Source organism: Talpa europaea (genome assembly GCF_964194135.1).
Source record: "Talpa europaea genome assembly, chromosome: 4".
Taxonomy (NCBI): Eukaryota; Metazoa; Chordata; class Mammalia; order Eulipotyphla; family Talpidae; genus Talpa; species Talpa europaea.
In genome coordinates, this window is record NC_140070.1 from 103,805,790 (window position 1) to 103,829,927 (window position 24,138).

The 24,138-nt window shown below is 45.5% G+C and overlaps 1 protein-coding gene across 6 annotated transcripts in view; it reads right to left on the minus strand.

The window, feature by feature from the left end:
- Positions 1-1,764: 1,764 nt before the first annotated feature.
- The window catches only part of MYLK (myosin light chain kinase), a gene marked incomplete at both ends in the record, with an annotated part of 170,417 nt that continues 148,043 nt past the window's right edge, over positions 1,765-24,138 (minus strand). For all 6 annotated transcript variants that reach the window (XM_084232504.1, XM_084232500.1, XM_084232503.1 and 3 more), the window contains 7 exons: positions 1,765-2,012; positions 4,346-4,477; positions 6,239-6,368; positions 11,965-12,088; positions 14,449-14,601; positions 20,648-20,771; positions 22,732-22,949. In XM_084232504.1, the coding sequence (XP_084088630.1) occupies positions 1,765-2,012; positions 4,346-4,477; positions 6,239-6,368; positions 11,965-12,088; positions 14,449-14,601; positions 20,648-20,771; positions 22,732-22,949 (1,129 nt within the window). The remainder of the gene's footprint in view (positions 2,013-4,345; positions 4,478-6,238; positions 6,369-11,964; positions 12,089-14,448; positions 14,602-20,647; positions 20,772-22,731; positions 22,950-24,138) is intronic.

Genomic DNA, 24,138 nt, shown 5'->3' on the forward strand with positions numbered 1-24,138 from the left:
GTTGCACTGTTCTCATTTACCATTCTGATGGCATAATAACCTGGGAGAACATTAACACAATTTCAAGAAGGCATTAAAAACCTGTAAACAAACACACACCACACTTGCACACACACAAAACATACAGGCACACAAAGATTATAGTTAAACACAAAAGTGATGAAGAAAAAGCTTTGGATGCTCTAAATCAAATTAAAAACCTTTATTATAATAAATGGTGGCAATACTGTGGCTATTACGAAAAAAAATTGTAACTGCTTAAAAAGCCAAAAGGAAAAATACTGGCAATTTGAAACTAGCAGCAAAAAGCAGATAAAACTAGAATGGAAGGTAACACAAGACTAAATAATATCAAAATTCTAATGTTGATACTGTGTACGATTGCACTGAAGTCATTTAAAATTGATTCTTAAGGAACTATTAAAATGTTCCTTGAACTATTAAATGGCTGCATTTACAAACAGTGGAAAAGAAAAAAGTATTTGGAATGCTCCACACACACGCACACAGAAGAAATGAACTAGGCTTATCAGTTTATGGTCTTTGCTTATGACCTTCAAAAAGTTGATTAATGACAAATTTAAGTGCCAATGTAGTGAAAGTAAGTTAAAAATTCCTAATGATGCAAGTCTGAGTGCATTTATCAGGTCTAAGAATATATTTCAAGGTTGGGGGCAAGGCATGATTGATGCACATTCGATGGAAGGAAATGGTGGAACCCAGAGGTAGCAGAGTGCTCTGGAGTATTCAGAATGAAGGTGTGTTCACTATCCTGAAGGAGACACCAAAGTATATGCAGTTCTACAGCTCTTCATCAGTTGAAATCTGTTTCATAGTGGCCAATAAATAATTAAAGCTAATTTTTCAGTTAACTGGTTTTCCGTACATTCAAACACACACAAAAAATCTGTCCCACACATGCAGAGCTGCTGTTCTTTAACAGTGTAGACAGGAATCCTGGTTTCAGAAGAAAAGCACATTAGCAAAGATTTTTTTTCACGGGTTCTTATAAAAATCTCTGAAGCTGCTAGACATCTGCAAAGAGGGGATACATTTAGATTTCCCACTGATTCAAGGGAGAAAAGAGATTCTATTTTCCCAAGGATGCCAGAGCCATCCATGAGCGGGGACCTGTCTTTAGAACCTAAGAAGTGCAATGTCCTTCGTGCTTAAACCCATGGCAGGGTCAGATCCAGAAAAACTGACAGGTGGAATGAGGGGAGAGAAAGGACAAGTTTGAATATCTGCAGTGTACTTTGGAATAAAATGTGCCTTGGAAGTTAAAATGGCTCATCTGCTTGTTAATGAAGTGCTGCAGTCCTGGAGAAGACCCAGACCTCTGGAGTCAGGAGCAGGGAAGGGCCCTCCAACTCCAGGCACCCTCTGGGCTGAGCTGTGGCTTCAGGATCTTATTTTTTTGCGAGCACTTTCAATTGGGGAATTTATGACTGCCCAGATAAATATTTCTTTTAGTTACTTTCTAAAATCAACCAGTCAGACAAGTTACCGATGATTTTCCATAATAAAAACGAGCTGTACTGTAATGGTATCTTAAGGTGCCCACTAATTCCAATTAATGCCCATCAGAAACATTGCTAGGTATCAACTGCTGTTGCTGAAGAGTCAACCCCCAGATGGCTTAACTAGATAATCTATCACAATAGGTGCTTTTAGTATCATGGATTTGTTTGCTTGTTTGTTTGGAATCTTAAGAGAAAGAGTCTTTATAGCTGGACTTAGAAACTGCTTCTCTCTGGTTTTGTTTCACTCTTCTTCCTCTTCTTCCCCTTCTCCTTCGCCTTCCTCCATGGTTTCCACAATGAGCTCTGCAGTGCAGGTGGCTTCTCCAAGACTGTTGACAGCCTTGCAGGTGTATTTGGCATCATCATCCCCACAAACGTCGCTAATGATTAATGAGCAGTTCCCTTCCTCATCGTAGTCTATCTGGAAGTGGCGGGACTCCCTGATTGACTGGTCATCTTTGAACCAGACGACCTCAGGGTCTGGGTAACCTATATCACAGGGAGGGAACACAAGTTGCAGAAACCATTATTCAGAATTTCTTATTGACTCATGTAATCCACTCTTAAGCTACCCCTATTGATTAAGGGGGAAAAGAAAAAAAATATGATAGCTCTTGGTGTCTTTTTTGAGATTTATATTTGAATATGGACATCTATTGTAAACACTAATATCTGAAACCCCAAATAAGGTATCTTAGTCACCTTACTTCCCACCCACCTACTGGCACCACCTCCCACCTTTATACAAATATCGAGCACTACCTGGACCACCACCCTGACTCCCACGCCACACCTAGAGTGAAATATTATAGTTTCTTGGATGAATAGAAATTTATTTTACCTTGTATAAAAGCTCCAACATAAATAAATTTAAATAAAAAGTGACAGAACAAATGGAGGGATTTTTAGAGGGCAATGAAAATGTTCAAAAATGGGATTGTGGTAATGAATGCACAGCTTTGTAAATTTACTAAAAAAAATTGAATTGTAGACTTAAAATGGATACATTTTATGGTGTGTAAATTATAATTCAATAAAGTTGAGGGCAGGTATGTAAAACATAACTTAGAGGAACTGATATTTCTAAAAAAAAAAAAAAGGAGAAGAAGAAGAAAGTTCGATCCAAAGTCTTTAGTTTAGTTGATCATTGACCGCATTGATTAGCCTCATTTTATGCATTAGTCATGTCTTTGTGAAGTTCAGTATTAAGAACATACATGATCTCTATATAAACACATATGATACATGCCTTTAAAATACATATAAAAGAATTCCAGCAGACGTGTTCTTAAATTTTGAAGCATTTTTACAGAACAACAAAAATAACAAAAACCAACCTGTAACCTCAGCCAGAATAAAGATTATCTCTAGGACTTAAGAATCCTAACATTCTTTTCAAGTAGAATTTTATTTTTACTGGAGCAGCACCCCTTTGCTTTCATTTCTCTTTAGTTCTCCAATCTTCTACAAATACCAAAGAAATAATCCCAAAGAGAAAAGTGAATACAAAGATGGGAATCACTATGTTACAATAATTTTTAAAACTTAAAAAAGGAAAGACTTTCAGGGGCCCAATGACACTGATGATGAAGAATTACAAGCAGAGGCCCAGCGTTTTCAGCAGAACCCCAATGTGGGTACTCTCACACTAGCAAAGGCAGCACATCCACTTTGGTTTATTACTGAATGTGAAAGGAAAAAGATTATAAAAGCCAAGGCATTTTGCTAATATGACACAGGAGAAAAACTTTTTCATTGCTAATTTTGGGTTACTTTATCCAAAATGTAAATATCTAATATATTGCTGGGGAATCTTACAAAATGGGAAACATGCTTTTACAGACTGTAGTCCTGTGCTATGTAACCTTGGGAAAGTTTCTTACTGAACTTCTGTGTTTTATTTGGTCAGACTGAAAGGGAAGATAAGCATCCACTATGATTGGCACATGACTGTGACAAACTCAAAGACAATAGCATCCAGCCCTGTCTCATCTTGCTTTTATTTTCCTAAAATGTTGCAATCTGTAGAAATGAAATCTTTATGTCAGCAACATTGCTGATTTCTCAGGTGCTATGCTATGATCCCTTAACGCTTCTTGAATGCTAATAACTCACGCCTCTCACGCGTCTATGGCCACACTATTCCTGGCAGGTGGAGAAGCAAGCATTCGGAAGATGCACAAATTGAGTGATTTCCTTCAGGTTGAAGTCACATTGCATCTTTGTTTTAGTTTGATCCAAAACCTGTTCTCCCTTTGTCCACAACCTTTCCATTGACCACATGAATCTTTAAAAGACATAAAAGGTTTCCCCTCTTTGCATGTGTCATGTCACAGAATCCCTAGAGCCACCTGGGGCATTAGATGCCATCTTACAGCCGTGGTTTTCAGCAGAACCCCAACCCCAGCACTCCCACACTAGTTGATCCCCGCCCAACTGAGCCGATGTGCAGTGAGCCAGGACTCCACCCTTTGTGCCAATGTTCTTTTGAGAGCCTCTTGTGGTCAATTCACATGTTTTCTAGAAGTTTGCAAAGCACATCTTATTAAGCATGTTCCATAGCTAAGTAGGTCCATGCAAAATCACTAGGTGATACAAGTAGGTAAACTCTCATATGCAGTGAGTCACTGAAGGGCATGAACCTTAAGGGGATGGAGCAGGGTAGTGGGCTGTAGGACCACCCCTCCTGACTCACTCCCTCACCAGCTGTTTCTAACGGTTCTCAGGCTGTCTAAGACTGGCATCTTGCTCCAGGTGCACAGTAGGGCTCCCCCAGTCAACCATACTCCTTTTGTAGTAAAAGAAGAACAGCTACAACTTACCTTCAATCTTGCAGTCAAATCTAGCAGCACTTCCCTCCACCACTTCTAAATCACGAATGGTCTTAGAGAAATAGGGTTTTACATGGGGTTTTTCCTCAGCAACAGCCTCAAGAAAAGCCTGAGAGACATCTTCTAGAAGGGAAGAGATGTGGTCATTTCTTCATTCCTTGTTCTCTCCACTTCCGTAGTTTAGAAAAAGCTAACTTTTTTTTTTTAAGTGTTGCTATAATTTAGCAAAAGATGCAGCTTAGAGGACTGAATCATACACCTTTCTCCTGAGGACAGGTTGGCCACTGGCCAAATGGCTTTGGCAGAGGAGAGAACTGTGCCCAAACTCGGGAAATGTTTGGCCTCCCCGTTTCCCTTATGCTGACACATTGAAAAGAAATAATTTTTAAAAAGGATTTTTGGCTGCATTTCATCTGTTTCAGGATACATATGAGGGTATCTAAGAAGGACGGAATCACACCAGCCTTCCTGATCTCTTTGTACCCCTTGGTCTGCCTGTGGCAGATCCTTCACTTGCCTGTTAGACAGGAGAAGCCATGCCATAGAGGCATCTGGAAGTGCTAGTTCTGTTCACCACATTTATGCTACTTTCATGTTTTATGATTGTGAAACAGGATTTGGGATTGGCCTAAGGAAAAAAACGGGATCCTGTTGCCTCTCTCTCTCCTTCAGACTATTTCTGGGTCATCTGAGTAGTGGCAGGAATAGATCAAGAGGGCAGGTTATGTTCTGCCAATGATTCTGTCTCAGTCTCATAAGAACACTCAAACAAGGGGTCTTGCCAATTGCCCACCCTTTGTGCGAAATGCAATCTAGACGTAACTCCTTGCCTTTGGATACCAAAAGCCCCAGCAGCATAAAGTGGAGGTGTCTCTGGTCAAATGAGCACCTCAAGAAGATAAGGGCACATATCTGAAACAGGAAGAGGCCGAGGCCTTTACCGAGGAGATAGACAGGGCAGCATCTGTATGACAGAGGGGCGCTAACCTTACTGGTCTCCAAGAAGGGGCCTGCCCATCAGAGTCTACCCAGTTCACATGACACGGTTAAGCATCGTGAAAACTGCCCCCAAAATGGACTATTTGAATTAATGTTCGTTTGAAGGAAAAACATGAAAATAGAGTACAGAAATATCTTTTACTTTTATGAATATTTAAAATTTATTTTAAGGGTTATATAAAAATATAAACTACTACATGATTTTTTATTTTGTTTACCCACTATCTACCCACAGTATCACTTTGTAATGAGAAAGAGCCTTTGAATAAAGCCTTACTAAGTCTTTTTTTTTTTTTTTTTTTTTTTTTTTTGTATAGAGGCATGCTTTATTTATTTGTTTGCTGGTCTGTTTGTTTGTTTTGTTTATACATGCACTGGGTACAGTCAGAAGCGCGGGAGGGTGAGAGAATTCACCAGAGCCAGAGCGGGGAGCAGAGCAGGCAGAAGGACCGAAGTACACTGCTGAGGGGAGCAGCGGGCGGCAGGAGAGGTCTGCGCGCCATGTGGGACCCTCCTCCGGTGGCCGGGGAGCAGCCGGGGATCGAACCGGCGCCGCAGAGGCCGCGGGCAGCTTCGCAACCCAGCGCTCAACCGCTGCGCCACCGGGGAGGCCCAAGCCTTACTAAGTCTTAAGTAAAATATCAGGAAGAGAAAAGTGGAGCCCATCTAACGTTCTCTCAGAAAACAGTCAAACCTCAGGATAAACAATTTTTAAAAAGCTACTAAACTCTTAATTGTCAGGGCAGTCTAAAGTAGTTCTGAATTTTATCCTGTAGCTTGTATTATAAAAAACATCCAAAACCTCCAAACCTCAAAATGATCCGCAAGTCCCCACCCTTCCTTTCTCACCAATAGGTTGAAGAAAATCTTCCTGGAGCTCCTTACCTTCTGATTCTAGCTTTTCTGCGTTGAGCGGGCTGGTTGGTGACCCTGTTGAGGATTTCCTGCCACTGAGCCCTGAGATCATTGCCATAGAGGACAGTCTTCCAATGGCTCTCACAGCATTGCCTGTTTTCTGGAAAACAGACACTGAGGTTGGACTCAGGCAGTGTCCCTGGTTCCAGCGGGGCAGAGGAACTCAGGGAGAAGGGCCCGACCCAGGAGCAGCTGCTGTCCCCTGCAACAGGCCTCCGTGCACCAAGCTTCTGCTGGAGGAGTGAGCCCAACCTTGCTCTGCTCAGCACTATCAGCGTGTCAGAAGATGTTCAGAGAAAGGAATGGGGCCTGGAACTGATGCGTGCATTAATGTGACTAAACAAGGTCAACATGAGACAAAAACCCTTTTCATACTGTGCTTCAACTCCCATAAAAGGGATAGTTTATATAAAGCAACTGCAGGCTGAGACAGCTCCAAAGACTTATTGCTGACAGGGCCCGCTGGGGCTGTTTCTCGTAAAACAATGCTAGCGATAGGATTTTAGTTGGTCGGGAAGATAGTTACTAGAGATCCCACAGGCCCTGATGCGGAAAAAAAATAAAAAAATAAAAAAAATTATTGACCTTGGGCAAGTCATTTAACCTCTCAGCTTCAGTTTCCTTCTCTGTAGAAGGAGAGGGTTGGACAAGATTGTCTCCAGGATTTCATTTAATTCTGCCTATGATTCTGAAGTTTAAGAGATTTTGAGAAACTTGCTGGCCCCAGCACCAGTCTATGAACGTCAGTGAGGTTCTGGAGGGGTGTTGTTTCATGCAGCACACTCGGGCACAAAAATGAAGCCCAAGGAAAGGAAAAGCAACAGTGCTTTGCTGTTCTGAGAAGAGGTACTTTGGGACAGGGCAGCATTTCTGAAAAGATCTGAAAAGGACATGAGAACTTAAGACGAAAATTTTCTTTGCATTGTGAAAAATCCTACCAAGCATAGGACTGAGGCCAAGAAATTCCCAATGTTATGTTGTATCTATGCTCCTGCCCTTTTAAAAATCTTTCTCACTCTTTTTCTTTCTTTCCTTTTTTGAACTGGTGGGGTAGAGGCCAGAGGTGCAGAGGGTGAGAGGATTCACCAGAGACAGATTCTCACTCTTTTTCTAAAATCAATAGGATGGCTAAGATAAGAAACTAAGGCATAACTCTTTCCACCCCTACACCCAAACCATCCTTTCAGACATCCAGAGAGCAGATGTCACCACAGACTGACTGCTTGTTTCTCTGGAGAAAGCAAAAGAAACAGCCTATACATGGGCAAACGTCTAGCACTTGCCCATTGGATCGCCCATTTCCGGCAGTCATTTTCCTCCTAAATTCACTTCCCACACTAAGTATTTCCAGATTTTGAACTATCTGGAAATCCAGAAGGTGCCAGTAAAAAGATTGATTATTTTGGAAGTAAAGAATTTCAGGGCACTAAAGAACCATACAGAAAAAAAGGGGGAGGGGGAGACAGAGAGAGAGGGAATAAAAGGGAGGAAGAGAGAGGAGAGAGGTTTCAGTGGAGACCGTCATTTTTCTGTCATGTCACAAGCCCTCGTAGTTGCAGACTATTCTCATGCACTTTGGACAGACAGGTCATCTTGCTCATCATCTGGCCATTTGCCCTCTTGCACACATGACTGCAGCGTGGCCTTCTTGCCACAGTGAAGCTGGGCCACTCTGAACAGAAGCCCAGGTGATGAGCAACAGAAGGTGAGAATTGCCAACTGACCAAGTGAACTGTGTGCAGAGGCGTGGCGCTGCAGAGCGCCTGCCACGCAGCCTGAGACCAATTGGCGATCTTGCACTCTCCTGTGGGAGAGGCTGTCACTGGTGACATCATTGATCTATTTGTTGCACTAGCTGCAGTGTAGAGAGACTCAGCTCTTCCCATGGGAGCTTAGCTCGACCTCTGGAATGGGTAAGATGTGTTGCCAACCACGACAGCCCTCCCTGTGGCACTGATGTCAGAGCAGACTACTTCCTAATCAGCCAGACTCTTAGCTCTCCCTTCCTTGTATCCAACACCTATTGGTTTGCCCTGGGCTAGTGATCTATAAACTGAGGATTTGTCCTCCATAAGGGACAGGTTAGCCCTCTAACCACTAATTACTGTGTGATCTTGAGCAAGTCTGTGCTCCTCTCTGGATCTCATGTCCTTGGATGAGAAAATCCAATCTTTCTGCAGCTCTGGTTTTCTATAGAAAGGCTATGATTCATGCCTGTGGACATGGACTATGAAACACTTCCCCCCAGGACTCATGGGTTCCCTAACTCTAAGCAAATAGATGGTGGCTGGCCAGGACTGTCTTCGCTTGTGTGTCTTCCTTCTTCTTCTAACAAAAGAATATGAAGGCACCAGAATGAGGCAATCAAATTCACATGGACTAATGAGTAAGTCACATACAGGGGGATCTTTTCCATCAGATGGTGTGATACAGCATATAATTTCTAAAACGAGGAGAAATGTAAGAAGTGGTTAACAAGGACAAACTTAAAATATAATCTACATCAGAATTCAATCTTTGCAAACTGATTTCTGAATAAAAAAATTGCTAGGGAAGTTATTTGTCAGAACTGGGAGAGGAATATACCTGTATGTCCTAGGCTTCTGGTTTCATGCTTTTGAGGGGAACATTAGTGGCTGCTTTACTGGTCAAGACCTTTAAAAATGTTGGACCGTCATGACAACAAACGTCAATTTTTTAAGTTGCATCCTTGTTTTGAGCAAGCTTTTACTTGCTTGAGAGCACTGCCATGGCGGGTTCTTGCGTTCCAGGAGGGCAGGGCCTGCACCAGGCTCTCTGATTCAGGACAGGCACCTTCCTCTGGGCCAGCCAGGGATGATGGCCAGCCAGCCTGGTTTGCCCAGGACTGAGGTTTCCCAGGATGAGGGTCTCTCAATGCTAAAGCTGAGAGGATCCCTTGCAACTGAGGCCAGTTGATTCTCTAGAGCCAGCCAGCCACCCATCATGGGCCCTGTAGTCCTAAAACACTACAGTGTACCCCGACAAGGGCATATTATCCAAATGTGACGGCCAAGAGTACTCTGTGCTATCCTGGGTCATAAGCATTCTTTCCTATAGTCCTCGGGTCCAATGGATGGTGTCTGGGAGGTGAAGTTGGCTGCCCACAGACCTCTAGTCCTAGTCGTCTGCTCCCAGTTGTCCATGCAGAGCTGCTGTTATCCAGCTCGCATGCCCAGCCCCAATGCTGAGACTCACCAGCATGTCCTTTGAAAATCTTTTTGATATGCATGATATATATATATAACTTCATCCTAAGATTAATAGTATGATCAGTCTCTATACATTACCTTGTTTCTAGGAAACATTCTTATGTTACTTTCTTCCCCGAGCCTTTCATGAAAACGACAGTAAAATGATAACAAGAACCTCTTCCAGTGCAGCCGTAGAGAGTTCTGCGTTCCTGCCTGCCCCTTCCCTCCACTGCAGTCCACCCCACTCTGCTCCACTGCACTCCACCCTGCCCGACCACACAGAACCTCAACTGCCTCCAGAGGGAACTCTCTGTTCCAGGGGAGCCGGAGGTCTTGGCACCTGGAGCAGAACATGTGGAAAACACTTTCCTGAGGAGCAATATGGCAGAAGATGGTCAGATGCAGTAGAATTATCCCCAGCGGAATTATGCTTCAGAGATATTATGTGTTGAATGGGATTTTGTGGACTGCTTTTATGTGTAACTTTATGAAACTTAACCACCGTTTTTGTGGAAAAAACATTTCCAAATGCTGCCACAAGTATTAAAATATTTCAATTAAGTTGCTTCTCTGAATTCTGCCCTTCTCTTTCCCCTCACTTATAGAAAATTCTACGGCTGATAACACTGTATGCAACAAGAAAAAAATTAACTGATTAAAATATCAGCATATATTATGGTTCCTGGCCCATCTGACTGAAAAATCCCATTTACTTCTCCCATTCTGTATCTCTTCTCTACTTATCTCCGGGAGCTAGACATCATCCTGGTTTTGTTCACCAGCAGATGTGTCTGCTCTCCCCCAGAAAGCCTGATAAGGCTGCCCCTTTCTCTAGTCTCATCCAAGCAAATCCAGTGGGATGCAGCTTCAAGGACAGCCCATTCCCACCCCAGCAGCCCCATCTGATCCAGGCATACTGCTATTTGATTCGCCAAAGGATGATAAAGAAAGCAGACACTCCTGGATCCTGGTCCCACAGAGTAAGCAGGGGAGGTATTTCAACTCACCTGGCACTAGAGGGAGCCCAGGAGATCCACCTAAACTTTTCTGTGTGTGTGTGTGTGTGTGTGTGTGTGTGTGTGTGTGTGTGTGTCAGGGAGGGGGTGGTGGTGGGTGGAGTGATGACCAAAAACTGATTCGCACTGTGAAGAGCTCTGGTTTAGGTGGGTATGGGACAGCAGTTCTTTAACAAACCACACCCCTGCAGTCCTTCTAGCACTTTCTCCTCTCAACCTTTGTATGAAGTTGCATTTTTCCAGGGAACTGCATTTGCTGATCCTGTGTAACAAATTATGTGTCCATTTGCCCCTAAATAGGCAATTTCCCTTTTCTCTGCCTTAAGGGCTATCCCTGAGTGCCCCCCAGTTCCCTGACCACCCACACGAAAGATCCTGGTACTGTCAGGAAGGCCAAACCAGCGGCACAGGTCCCAGATCCGTGCCATTTCCTCTGGGCTATTATTGCTCTTCTCTGTGTTCCAGCCCATGTTCCGTGACCAATTCAAATGCCCGCCCCAGGGCGTTTCCTCACAACCACATCAACTCTGGAGTGGCAGCCTGTTCTCCTGTCCACACTCACATATATGGGTATGGAGAGATATACTGATCGTTTATAATTCTTGATGTACAGTATGTCCTTTTTTGTCTATCTGCTTAGTTCCCTTTTACATTATACATTCCTGGAGTAAAGAAACCACACACCCTCCAGTAGCTCAGGAATTTTATAATACTAACAGTGGTAATACAAATAGATAATGACAGTTTCTCTGTGGTTTTGGATGGTTATTTTATCCACCTGCTAATAATCAGAGACAATTTTGTGTCTCATTAAAGCTGTGTGCTTAGGATACAGTCTGTGGGGTTGGATCCTGGCCTTCCTACTTACTAAGTGATCCTGGATGATTCTCCTAAACGTTCTTTGCCTTAGTTTGTCTGAAAAGTGGGGATGGTAATAGTATTCATCTCCTGTGAGGCAAGAGGAATGCATAGAAAGTTCTTTGAATGTTTATGCCAGCCCTCCATATGTTCTAGCTACTTGCATCATTTTTGAAGAATTCGCTATGTGAACAGGCAGTGTGCTAAAGGCTAGATGAAGATTGCTTCATGATTCCCACAACAATGTTGTGATGTTGACACCATTATCATTTTATAGGTGAGAACAAAAGGCAGAGTCAGGTCAAGTCACTTGCCCAAGGACATGTAGCTGGTAACATACAATCTATCTTGAGGGTGGTGATGGTGTCTCTCTCTTTAGATCAAGCGCCCTCCTTCTTCATTCTAAAGAAATGTAAGACCATCAGGCTATCTTTAAAGGGATTGTATTCTCCAAGGTTGCCAAGTAGCTGCAAGATGTGAAGTATCAATCTTAGCCCAGGTTTATTTCAAAAACAAACTGAAACTTTTCTGGAGTTGAGGACAAGTTGTAATGTGGTTGGCTTGAATACACCAAATGTGACGGGCCCAGTCCAAAGTGATCCCTTATTACCTGCCATTTCCTTCTTGCCATGTACTTCTTCATCCGGTCCTTGGAGAGCTTTTTGGCTTCCATGTTCTTGGTGTCTTTCATCAGCCACGGATGCTGAAGGCACTGGGTACAGTTCAGGCGGTTTCTGATGGAGGCAGAGATCAGAGGATTTCTGAGCAGGAGGGGACCTCAGAAACTGCTGGTCAGATCAGAAGTGGGAGGTCACCTGTCCCTGGCCTCACCCAGGACTCCCCGCTCCCCAGTCCTTCCACTGTGTTTGGGATCACTGTGCTCTTGATCTTCTTCCTCTCCTGGTCTGAGTTACCTCACCGCACCCAGCTTAACAGTGTTAAGAAGGCCTTGCCACTGAGAAAGTAACTAGAGTCCCTTGGGGGCTAGGTAGGGTAAGTGCTAGGAGCAGACAAATCTGGACATTCCAGGGTCACATGGGGGCTGTGGAGAACTAATTCTTCCACCTCCTTGTCTGGTAGGGAGGGGGACGGGGGGATGGTGGGTCAAATTTCTGAACTCTCATCTTATAACTCAAGGAATTATGTCTCCCATACAACCTATGAATTATGTCCCTCATACAACCTATGAATTATGACAACCTTAGAAATGCACTGAAACTCATTAATCTTTTTGAAAGCTCTGGGAAACTAGAAATACTGCAGGGCCATTGCCCTTAATTGTAACAGGACTAATAAAGTCCAAAGAACCAAATACAAACAGAAAATTGACTAGAGAGTAGTGAGTATAGCAAAATATGGTGATCTTTAGATAAGGGGATTGTGGATTATTTAAATGTTTTTGTATTTTCATATTCACATATATGTACATCTATTTTTATAATAGAAAAACACTTAAGAAAGTACTGATAGATAGAGATTTCTGGTTGAAGAGATGCTGAGTTTAAGAGTTTGTGGGAATCTAGTGTCTTGATATACTTGGAATCAGACCATTTTATGAGAGTAGAGGGGCCAACATAGCACATTATTGAGCTAGTTTAAGGTTAGATGAAAATTAGAGTGTACACACAATTCCTCATTTACCAAATCTTTGGTGAGTGAAGTGTGGTTGATAAAAAACATTCCTGGAAAAGAATTATTAGAAAAGAGGTATGCATCTTCCTGTGGCACCTTGGAAACAAGGATTCTTCAAATTGTTAGGGAATCTAGGCCCCTCATAACATCCAGATACTCCTTGGGTCCTCCCTATTGATACAAAGACTGGGACAGCAAGATTCTAAAAGACCTCACCAGAAAGGAGTATGGAATGCAGCCTTTGGAGGACCGTGGTCCTGAGATGGCTTACAAGGGCCAAGAGGTGGTTAGGTAAGCAGAAAACCAGGCAGAACCATCTGAGAAGCCCTTTAACATTGCTCCTTTGGCAACTTGGCTCTCCTTTCCCAGAGGGAAACCAGGTGACCTGCAGCCTCAGGGAGCCCTGGGACCCAGGCAGACAAGCAGAACCTAGGCTGTGAAGTTTCTCTGGCCATTGCAGAGCCTCTGGCCTGACCCTCACCTTCTTACCCTCTGGCTCACCCCCAATTTCACCACCACCCTCCTTGGGCAAAGCTTCTGACTTCTTATTGCCACATACAACTCCTCCAGGCCTCTGGAGCCGGACCCTGCCTCCTCTGACCACTTGTTTACAGGTCCCTGATGAGCCAACTGCTCTCACCTGACATTTTCCCTACCTCTACCCTGAGCAGGCATCTCTCCCTACACACACAGTCCTCACCTTTCTGCTTTTATTTAGCTGGTTCCCCTTACCAGGAAAGTCCTCAGCAGCAGTCCTTCATCTCCACTACAATTCCAAGCTCCATCCTTCTGTCACTGAAATACTTAGTATGTGCCTGACCAGGCTGTCCACACACCCGAACACACAGGCCTTCCTCTGTCCATGACTGTTTTAAGTATTTTTTCACTGACCACTGGGCAGCTATAAGCAGCCCCAGAAGGTGGAGGTGGGGAACCTCTCAGTCTGTACTGTTGGGAGGACAGAGACAAAGCAGGCAGAGGCAGGAGTCCAGTCAGCCAGGATCTCAGCCTAACTTTGGCCGTAGTAGAAGGCGTCCGCCACATCCAGGCAGGCAGTTCTTAATTAATTTAGATATATGAAACAACAACAACATCAAGGCAGAGTAGTCTGGGGATATGGTCAGGATCCACAAATGGTATACTTTCCCTGAAATTCCAAAAGAGGCACTGAGCCTTTAGCTGGGTTGTACAGGTCACATTGTACACAGAAAAGAAAACATTACTCAGGGCTGCCCCATTCCCTATAACACTCCATCAGGCGTTGCTTCTCAAGAGAGGTTTCTGTGCTTCTAGAGATGAGCAGAGCATCTGGCACGAGAGAGCAGGGGCCCTGGAAGACCTCTCCCCTACTCACAACACCCACCCTCCCCTCCTCAGGTGAGGGAGCTGTGGCAGGCAGAAACCCTGTCTCTGGACACCAGTCCAGGGAGTGGGGAAATGGAAAAGACTGAAATTTCATTACTTCATATCTTTCTTCAGTAAACTGCTGATGAAATCCTTGGCATCATCGGAGATTTCATCAAATGCCTCGTCGTCAAAGTCCCAGGTCGCTGAGGTAACGTTGGCTAAGGTTTCGTTATCGTTGTCACCCATGAAAGGGGAAAGTCCACTGACTCTGAGGAGATAAGAGTAGGAGAGCAGGGTGAATGAGGGAGGTTGGCAGGAGGGCAGGGTGGGATGCCCCCTCAAGGGAGTGCTAACTGAGTCAAAGTTGAGGGCCGGCAAGGTCCCACACCTCCAAACTCCCCAGCACCTGCTTCTCTTCCTACTCAGAAAGAAGAGAGGGAATGGTTCCCTAGGGGTTTTGTGGCCTCCTTTCAGTCACTCATTGAATGTTTGGGGTGTCTCTCCCTGCCTCTTGATGCCACCTGAGGTAAGGCTGAGGCAGAAGGAGTTTACTAGGTTAGGACTACTACGCGGTACACAGCAGGGGCCCTCCCTCTGTGGTTTCTTTCCAAAGCCCAGGCTGGACCTCTGCCCTCCAGAATTTTCTCCAAAGTCCCCAGGTAGAGGAGTCATTTCCTATCCCATGGACAGTTGTAGGGTACAGCACTCTTCACTGCACCCATCAGTCCCAGCACTCTCCATTTTTCATCTTCATGCCCTTAGCACCAACAAGAAAGCCCAGTTCCGGGAGCTCAGCAAGTTTGTGTGTGAAGACTCTGCATCAGAAAGGTGGTAGCCCATACACACTTGACTTCAGTGCATCTGAGGCATTTAGGCCAAACCAGAAAGCCTTCCCAAGAGGTGCCACAGTGGGGGAAAGCACACAACCTGTCCTCTCACTGGGTCACGCTGGACAACTTCCCTGATCTCTGTGTCTATAAAATGGAGAACCTACTGCTTAAATATGGAGTGGTCGCTGATTTTTCTGCTTGGCCTTCTCTTTCTACTCCTCCTCCTTCCCCAACATCATCATCATGACAATAAACATTTATCAAACTTTACTTTGTGTCAGACACCCGGGAAAGAGCTTAAACTAGATGAACCCATTATGTTAACACTACCCTGTGATGCAGGGAACTCATTATCTTGTTGAACAGATAAGGAAACTGAAAGACAGAGTGGGGTTAAGTAACTTGCAAAGGACCCACAGTCAGAGATTTACACCCAGGGGTTGGGCCCGAGAGCCTGTATCTTAACTTACTTGACATGACATTTGGGTGATGATGTGGGGTTCATCCCCAGAATTAGGACCTGCCCACAGTAAGAGGGGCCCATGACCAGAGATACTACACGGTTCTTCTGGATCATCCCACAGCCTTACCTATTTCTGACCTTAAGAATAATGCATTTGCCAGTAGTGAAAGCCAAATAAATTTGGGATGGTAAAGTGTCTCAAAGAAGAATAGGACAGATTGGCTTCACTGGCCTTACCTCTGACCTTTGTACACCTCATCCTCACACCAGCCAGCCACCCACCAGCACCCTGACCTAGGGCCAACCTCATGGGTGAGAGGCCTGGCAACAGCACGAGTCCCACCCTTGGAAGGAGCCTACTCATGGCTTAATGCTCTGCTGCCATTGTCTGGAAATTCATAATGATGTTTGAATAAGTCACCCTACCTTTTTCTTTTGTTCTGGGCCCCCAAAATTATGTAGGCAGTCCTTCCCTGACCCCATCAACCTCCCAAGTTGAGGCTCCACTGACATTCCTTTCCCCACATTCTTATGACTCCATCGTCAACAGCAATAACACAAACTCTTCTGGAGCTGATTTGGCACTGAAGACACCTCAGCTTAGGAGGTACCTGAAAACTAAGTTTCATAAAACAAATTTTGAGAAAAATTTGCCATGGTATAACCTTTTGTAAAGAGAAGAAAGGGAATTTTTGGCAAAGTGAATGATTTTGATGAAGGTTTACAATGTAACATAATCCGCTCCCTAATCAACATATTTGTATTTTTGAATAATAGAATGTGGATGGCGTTAGAGCATCTTCTAGCAAGCCACTGATTTATACTTTAAGAAAGTACGGGATAATCATTCTCAGCCACATCACAATGAGGGAAGGAAGCCTGCACAATTACATGCTACTCCTTTCCCCTTTCTGGGTGTCTGTCTCCCCTTTTATCAACCACAGGTACTGGGCTAGAATTCCTAGGGGCCTCCCAGCATTCCTTGTCTCTACAATCCTGTGTGGTCTATGAAGAAGCAGCCTGACTTTGCTTGTCAGCTACCTGCTTTCTTCTGTCTTTTCATTTTCCATTTGAAACAGAGGGAGAAAGTCCCCGGAACTGCAGAAGATTGCAGGAAAAGCAAACAGTCCTGCTGTGGAATGCTGTCAGGTCCCCTCTGTAAACCTCCTTTCCTAATTAGGAACTGTAATCCTGCAAAGATAGGGCTTAATCTCTGTAATGTTCACAGTCGGAGAGAGTCTCCTCGCCTCTGGCCTCTGGCTCTCCTCCTTCCTGGCAGCCCATCCATCTGAAATACCCTCTGAGCCCCAGCTGGCAACTTGCCTGCAGGAGCTCCCCCAACAGTCCCTGTAAACCAGTGTGTCTCTAAATTAAACTTGGAATGTCTGCAGAGCAGGATGATAAAGAGAGTGTTCAGATTTTAGTAATTTTTGTTACTGGGTGGTGGGATTTTGTGAAATCTTTTGGAGGGGAGGGCTTATTCTTCACTGCTAGAATTTATATAAGGATCATTTGTCTTTTTATAAAAAAGAAATCAATCCAATCAACAGAGATAGTAGCCTGAGCATTAAACTACTCACCTCTCACCTTTCTTCCTACTTTTTTCTAGTTTTGAATTGAATGGGATCAGAGTATGCCACTCCAAATTATGCCATTTTGGTACAAGGACTGTTTTGAGCTGAGACTGTTTTGAGCAAGGACTGTGATTATTGATCTGTCCTAACTCTTTCTGTATAAAAGCAGGGCATAAATTTGTCTTTGTTAAGGTGGCATACATTTCCATTTGTAAAAGTGTTTCCCTCTCCAACACAAATACTGGATGAAATCTGACTGTGGAATTGAGGCTACAGACTGGGAGGTGGAAGGGGAAAAAAAGAGGGGGACCAGGACTAAGGTGGAAGATTATGCTGCCTTGGTTGGGAGTGTGGTGTGGGGGCATGCATTTGAGGAAGTGTGATCCTTTGCTTCAGAATAATCACATACAGTGTTGTGAGCCAATGTTACCTCAATTAAAACAAAATAAAAAACAACAAAGAATGTTCCCTTCTCCATAGCCAGGAAGAGGAAAGATTCTTATCTGCATAACAAAGCCTATGAAACCACCCTTCTGTATCACATATTTCCCAACCACCTTCTTATAATTTACGCCCCAGAAGTGCTAACCCCTTTTTCCTTTATCTAGTTCCTTCTCTACAATTCATAGCTCTTTGCTAAAATAGCATATAAGCCCGGAATGCTATCTCTCTTTGTGAACTCCTACACATGGGCGTATGATTGAATCTGTTTTCTTTTCTAGTGTTAATCTGTCTCTTGTCAGCTTGATTTGCAGGCCCCCAATTTCACTGAATTTAAGGGAGTAGAGGAAGGTTTTTCCCGCCTCTCCAACATAACTAATGGATTTATCTGGTTTTCGCAAAATTGTATTGGTGTGGGCAAGTTCCTAGATACTTTACTTTTTCTTCACTTGACACTTGGTGTGTAGAGTGTTCTTGTTGATTTTCCATGGTCAAATACTAGTCTTTGTCCTGATGAGTCACAAATGTAATGACTGCAAGGTATTATAATTTCTTAATTTGTAATCTTTAACTGCAAAACCTCGCCCAGGAAATTGGATATAAAGGCATGGCCTGCTCTGGCTTGAATATCAGGAAACAATGTTTCACAGTGTTTTGTCAGCAGCCAAAGACCCAGCTGCATGAAAAATGAGCTAAGGGGACCACACATCTCTGAGCAGAACCACTGGGTGCTTAGGAATGGGTTAGGATTTTATCCCTTTAGCCTCAGATACTCATTTGATGCTAGGGTGGGAAGATGTGATAGGGTTGGGTGAGGGTCTGACAGGAAAAACTGGGTGTCATTTTGTGCAGTGATCCAGGGAGCAGAGTCCTGGGGCTTCATTGTGCTAACCACAGCCCAAGTCCCTGGAAAGCAAAACCTGCGGGTGGTGGCTGGCCTGGTGTGGGGTGAGGCGCTGGAGCTGGATCAGGTGATAACGCTTGTGTTCAGGGGTGGAGCTGGCAGGGCAGCCCTTGGGGGGGCTACTGATCTGAAGAGCCCTGCATGCAAACTAGGTACGAGAAGGTCCTTCTCTACTGTCCCCAGAAGTTAGACTCAGGATGGGGACTAACCCAGCTCTCTGGACCATGATAGGGGCTCAACACCTGAACCAAATGGGAAAATCTATGGCACTGGGCCCAGTCAGAAAGGCTGAACAGTAATTGCTGTTTACTGTGGATGGGGAAGGGGGAAAGAGAAAAGAAAGAGGGGAAGTAGAGTTGAGGGCAGGGTACAAAGAAGGGTTTGGAGTCCCCAAAGGAAGTCAGGGAACACCAAGTCCTCAGGAAATAGGGGGAGGGAGGTAAAAGGGGGAAGCAGGTGTCAGAAAAGGAGGCAGACTGCCCTGTCCCACCTATAGGGACAGAGCTTGTCACTCTGGTGGCGTTCCAGGAAGGTATGTTGAATAATCAATGAGTGATCACCTGCCCCAACTCTCTGAATGCTCCTTTTTTCAATGGCCCCAGGCTGACAACCATCAGCCCCAAACAGCTTCCCTAAGGGCGGTGGCTAGAGAACTTCTTCTGGGGCTTCCGGCAGCAGCTCCAGAACTGACATAGCCGCTGGAAAGGAAGCAATCTGGCTGGCTCTAATTTTTCACTTTTGGCACCACAAGCACTAGCTGGGATGTTTCTCATTCCCGCAATGAGAAACAATCTGGAAAACTCCCAGAGGGCAAAGCAGCCCACAGTGGTGGGTCTAGGAACCAGGACACTGGGGAGGCTGCGCAGGGCTGACCCTCATCCATCATGCCCACTGGTCTCCTGCCTCCCTGCCATGTGACCTCCTAACTCGGGGCATCCCCCTGCCCAAACACCTTCAGGCTGCTGCCCTAGTCATTGAAATTATTTCAAAAAGCTCCTCCCTATTTCTTGGTTTTAGCTTTAAAAGTAATCTAATAAACAACCTACCACATTATCCAAATGACTACGTTTCTCCAGTTAAAACAATTTTCATTTTAAAATAAAATGCTCTTTTGAGTTGGTAATTCTAACTCTGTATTATATATGTAACAGAAATGTATAAATATATTCATAAAACACATGTATCAAAATATTTGTAATACCCTAAACTGGAATCTACTCAAAAGTCCATCAATATAGAATGGTTGAATAAATTGATGTTGACACAGGGGAATACTATACAGCACTGAGAGTCAACAATCTACAACTACTCAAAATAATTTAAATGAGTCACATGAACAATGTTGAACAAAAGAAGCCAGCTACTTTCTTCTGTATCATTTCATTTATACAAAGTTTAAAAATGGGAAAAACTAATGCATGACATTAGACAAAAGCATAATGATTACTTCTGGGGGGGACAGCAGATAGGAGGGGCACGAGGAGGGCTGTGGGGTCCTTAGCAGAGTGCCATTTTCTCATGGATATAGGTTACGTTTCACCTGTGATAGGGTATGTTGACTGTGAAAATGTACTGAGCATATAAGTCACAGCGCAGCCTCTGGCCCATAGAGAGAACCATGGCCCTAGTCTGCTCAGGACTGTCCTCATTCCAGCACCGAAAGTCCTGTCTGTCCTGGGTGAATTGGGAAGGCTGGTTGCCCTCCCTCTTGGACTGTGGGAAGTAGGCAGCCAGGACGTTCTGGGCCTGTGCCCTTGACATCAGATGAAAAAGAAGGCCCTGTACACCCTACTCTCAAGTTCGTCCTGAGGATCATCAGGAGCTGACGTGAAAATCATGGCTGTGTGGCAGTGAGAAAACCAGCTGAAAACAGAGAGGCAAGCCTCCCTGGAGACTGCAGAAGGACCCAGGGACCAAGCCAGGCCACACACAGCTGGATCTGAACAGAGCAAGCTGACCAAACACTGCTTCTCAAGACCTGGTGTCTCCCCTGCACCCCGGGCTCCCCATCACAACTTATCCTGGCCCCTTCAAAAGGAGGACAGCTTGGGGACCCTCCTTGGGCCTTTCTTCCACTGCCCCCCGTGTACCCTGAGACTCACAGGATGTAGCAGATGACCCCGATGCTCCACATGTCGGTGGCATAGCTGATGGGCTCATAGTTGATCACTTCAGGTGCAACAAATTCCGGGGTGCCAAAGAGGACCTTTAGAGACCCTGCATTCTCTGTAACCAGAAGGGAGAGGGATCAGCCACCAGAACCTCCATGAGCCAGGCAAGTGGCTCCCTCAATCTGTGCATTGTGCCCAATCTGGGTGGGACACAGACAAGGACCGAGCCTTGGATGCTCTGTCCTCCGAGGAGGCAGAGACACCCACCTCCTCGTGAAGCAAGTACGCGCCCCACCAGTGAAACCTGCAAACTGCACCCTTATCTTGAAAGTCCTGAGTGAGGTGGGAGGGGGGAAGGCATTAAAGCCGGTACCCCAAGTGGTCATTTCCCATGCCAGTCTCTCCCACCCTCCCTTGGGCAGGGATGTGACTTGTGCTTGATGACGTCCACTCTGTCCTGTGCACCCCCGCTACCTGCTCTATCAGGACTTTCCTACTTAACACTTGCAATAACCCAAAGAGGGAGGTATGACCCCCTTCTGAGGGAGAGGAGGCCCAGGAAAAGGAAGTAATTTGCTTACCAAGTGGGGTCCAGGACCTAAACCTACATGGTCCTCTCCCCAAATTCCACACATCTCTCCCCCAAGAAACTGTCAAGATAGTCAGGAAAAATCTTAACCTTAAGGTGGTGCCTTTAAGCCTTGAAGGGCCAGATGCCTGGTAGGATGCCCGAAAAAAGGCACCAGCTCCCAGAGTCTCTTTGGCAGTGGGGGAGGCAAACCTTTGGCCTGTGGGCCACATCTGGCCTTTGGAAGTACACAGCTCACAGCAAGTATTCTAAACTGAAGCAGTTCACAGCCCTCAGGACCTGCTCTGATCCAACCAGAACCCTTCCTGCTAAATGTTAAACCTTCCCAGGTCTGGGCCTGTGTGGATACCACTGTCCCCACAATATCTCCTCACCAGGGACGCTGCCTGGTGTGTGTCTGAGACTCTGACACTGCCAGCTCCTGGGCCCTTAGCTCCCTTTTCGCTTAAATTATAGGTGGTTCTTGCCCAAAGGCATGTAATGGACCCCAGCCCCCCCACACTGGGCCTTCAGCAGGAGAAAGCAGAGCAGGCACATCCACCAGCATGGAGTTCTGACCGCCAGGCAGGTCACAGTCATGAGGACCTCAAGTCCTCACCTTTTTCTTTATGGCTGGGTATCCTGGAAGATTTACCTGGTAGCACCAGTTCCCCTCAGGCAGGCTCGCCCTAGCCCTAGGGAGGTGGCCAGGAGGTAGAGAGGATGAACTTGTTTCCTCAATTACAGAGACATCTAAGAGTATGCAGGCCCATGGGACATAGGTGTGTGCGAGGCAGACAGTCACCCACCAAAGTGACTTCAGGGCTGGAACAAAGGCCTCGCTGTCTTGCCCCACCCATGGCTCCCACCAGGGACAGAGAGCTTTAGAGAACCCTGGACTCTCTCTGGGATCTTCACTCCAGGCCCAGCATCTCCCTGGTTCATGGTGGTACCTGGTGGGCAAAGCTACTGCGAACCTTGGTTTCTTGAATCTGTAAATTGGGTTCAATCTTCCCCACTGACCCCATAAGGCTGCTCTGAGAATCAAATGGAAGAAAGCCATGAACATGCTCTGGACACTACAGTACAATGCACAGGTGGGGAGCCACCAGCACCAAAACAATTCTGCTGCTAAAGGTATCAGAGAAGATGGTGATAATAAAAAAAATGAAGAGCAAATGCCTATCTAGTGCTCACTGTGTGCTCACTGTGTGCAAGGCACTAGTGCTCACTGTGTGCAAGGCACTCTTCTGACCTCTCTATTAACTATTAACTCATTGATTCCCTTAACAGCTACAGAGTAAGTACGACTCTGACCCCACTTTACAGGTAAGGAAGGAACTTGGGGCTTACAGCTCATCACGCACTGACCTGGTCAGAACTTGAGCCTGAGTCGTCTCCGTGGTTTCTGACATTAACTTCAACACATGCCTTCTAATATCGAGAGTGTGGACTAAAAACAGCACGAACCCCCCACACTGACATCAGGAGAGGTAGTTGGCCTTACCGAGCCTTCTGGCCAGACCAAAGTCGATGAGCTTGATCCTGGTCCCTGTCTTATTGACGCACATGATGTTCTCAGGCTTGAGGTCCAGGTGGACAATGCCCTGCTTGTGGATGTACTCCACGCCCTCCGAGATCTGCTTCATGTACTTGATGCACTCACGCTCCGTCAGCTCGAAGTCCTCGTCGATGATGCGCTCGAACAGCTCGCCCCCCGACACGCTGCGGGGACAGAGGGGGCCATCAGACCACAGGATTCCACTGCCCAGTTGGCAGGGAGGCTGCTCAAGGCAGGCTGGGGAGACGGGGGAGACTGGCAGGAAAGTCCAGGGTCTGGGGGTGCTGGACACTTTTTGTAGCTTCCTGAGTCCCAGGGCACTACCCTGTTACACTGGTCCCAGTCTTCTGAGTGAGAGGGGCCTAGGCCTGCTGGTTTCCTGCTTGGAGAACCCTGCCCGGCAGACACCAAAAGTTGTTGAGATATTTAGGGGGAGCACTCAGGCTGGGCAGTTGCAGAAGCTGTCATGGACTGAGAGATCCAGACTTGATCTCCTTAGCAAAAGGGTAACTGCTGGGCAGTCTCCTTTCCCCAAATGGCCATACGTGTGTAAGGGAGATTCTTCCTGCACTCTACATGCACATGTCTTTTAGGAAACCGAAGCTTAAATCATTCATAGTACCATAGGCACTTGTTTGGCAGAGGCAGGCACAAGAAAAAAATCCTCAATAATGAGTGTCAGCAAAATTTCTAAAATTCATTGGCTGTAACCCATCACACTTGCCCTAGTGATAGATTTATTTACTCTGGCTAGACCTATAGTATCAGTTTACTCCTTCCAGCCATAAGTAACTTGTCTCTCTTGCTTCCTTGCCCAGGCTAGAAGTGTAGCACATCCTTCCTAACAGACTCTGGATCATGGCCACAGTGTTTCTGGGGCCCACAGCAGGCATCTCCTGCTAAGGACTGCCCCAGGAACTTCAGCCAGCTGGCATATTGCCCTTTAGTGCAAACACAAAGACTTGCTGTCTGAGTCACATGGGTCTTCTCTGCTCCCCTGTCCCAGCCCTCAAACCCACCTTCCTTGCTCTCCACTCAGAAAGTTTAAAGCATCTCTTTGGTAACCTATGTAACATCCAGATGTGAGTGAACTCTTTTCTACAATGGCCTGCAGGTCTGCCAGCTGCATAAGGCTGGGTGGCCTTCACACTGGGCCAGTCCTCTTCTAAGGGGAGTCATCATGATGAAGGAAAAGAGCTGAGCTCAACAAACTGTGTGAGCTAGACAAGTTAACCTCTCTGAGTCCCAGTTTCCTTATATCTGCCCCTACCTCACAGAGCTAGGAATAAAGAAGCTTCTGTAAAGAATCACACCTGGTACCCAGTAGGCTGCTCAGCACATATTAATAATGTT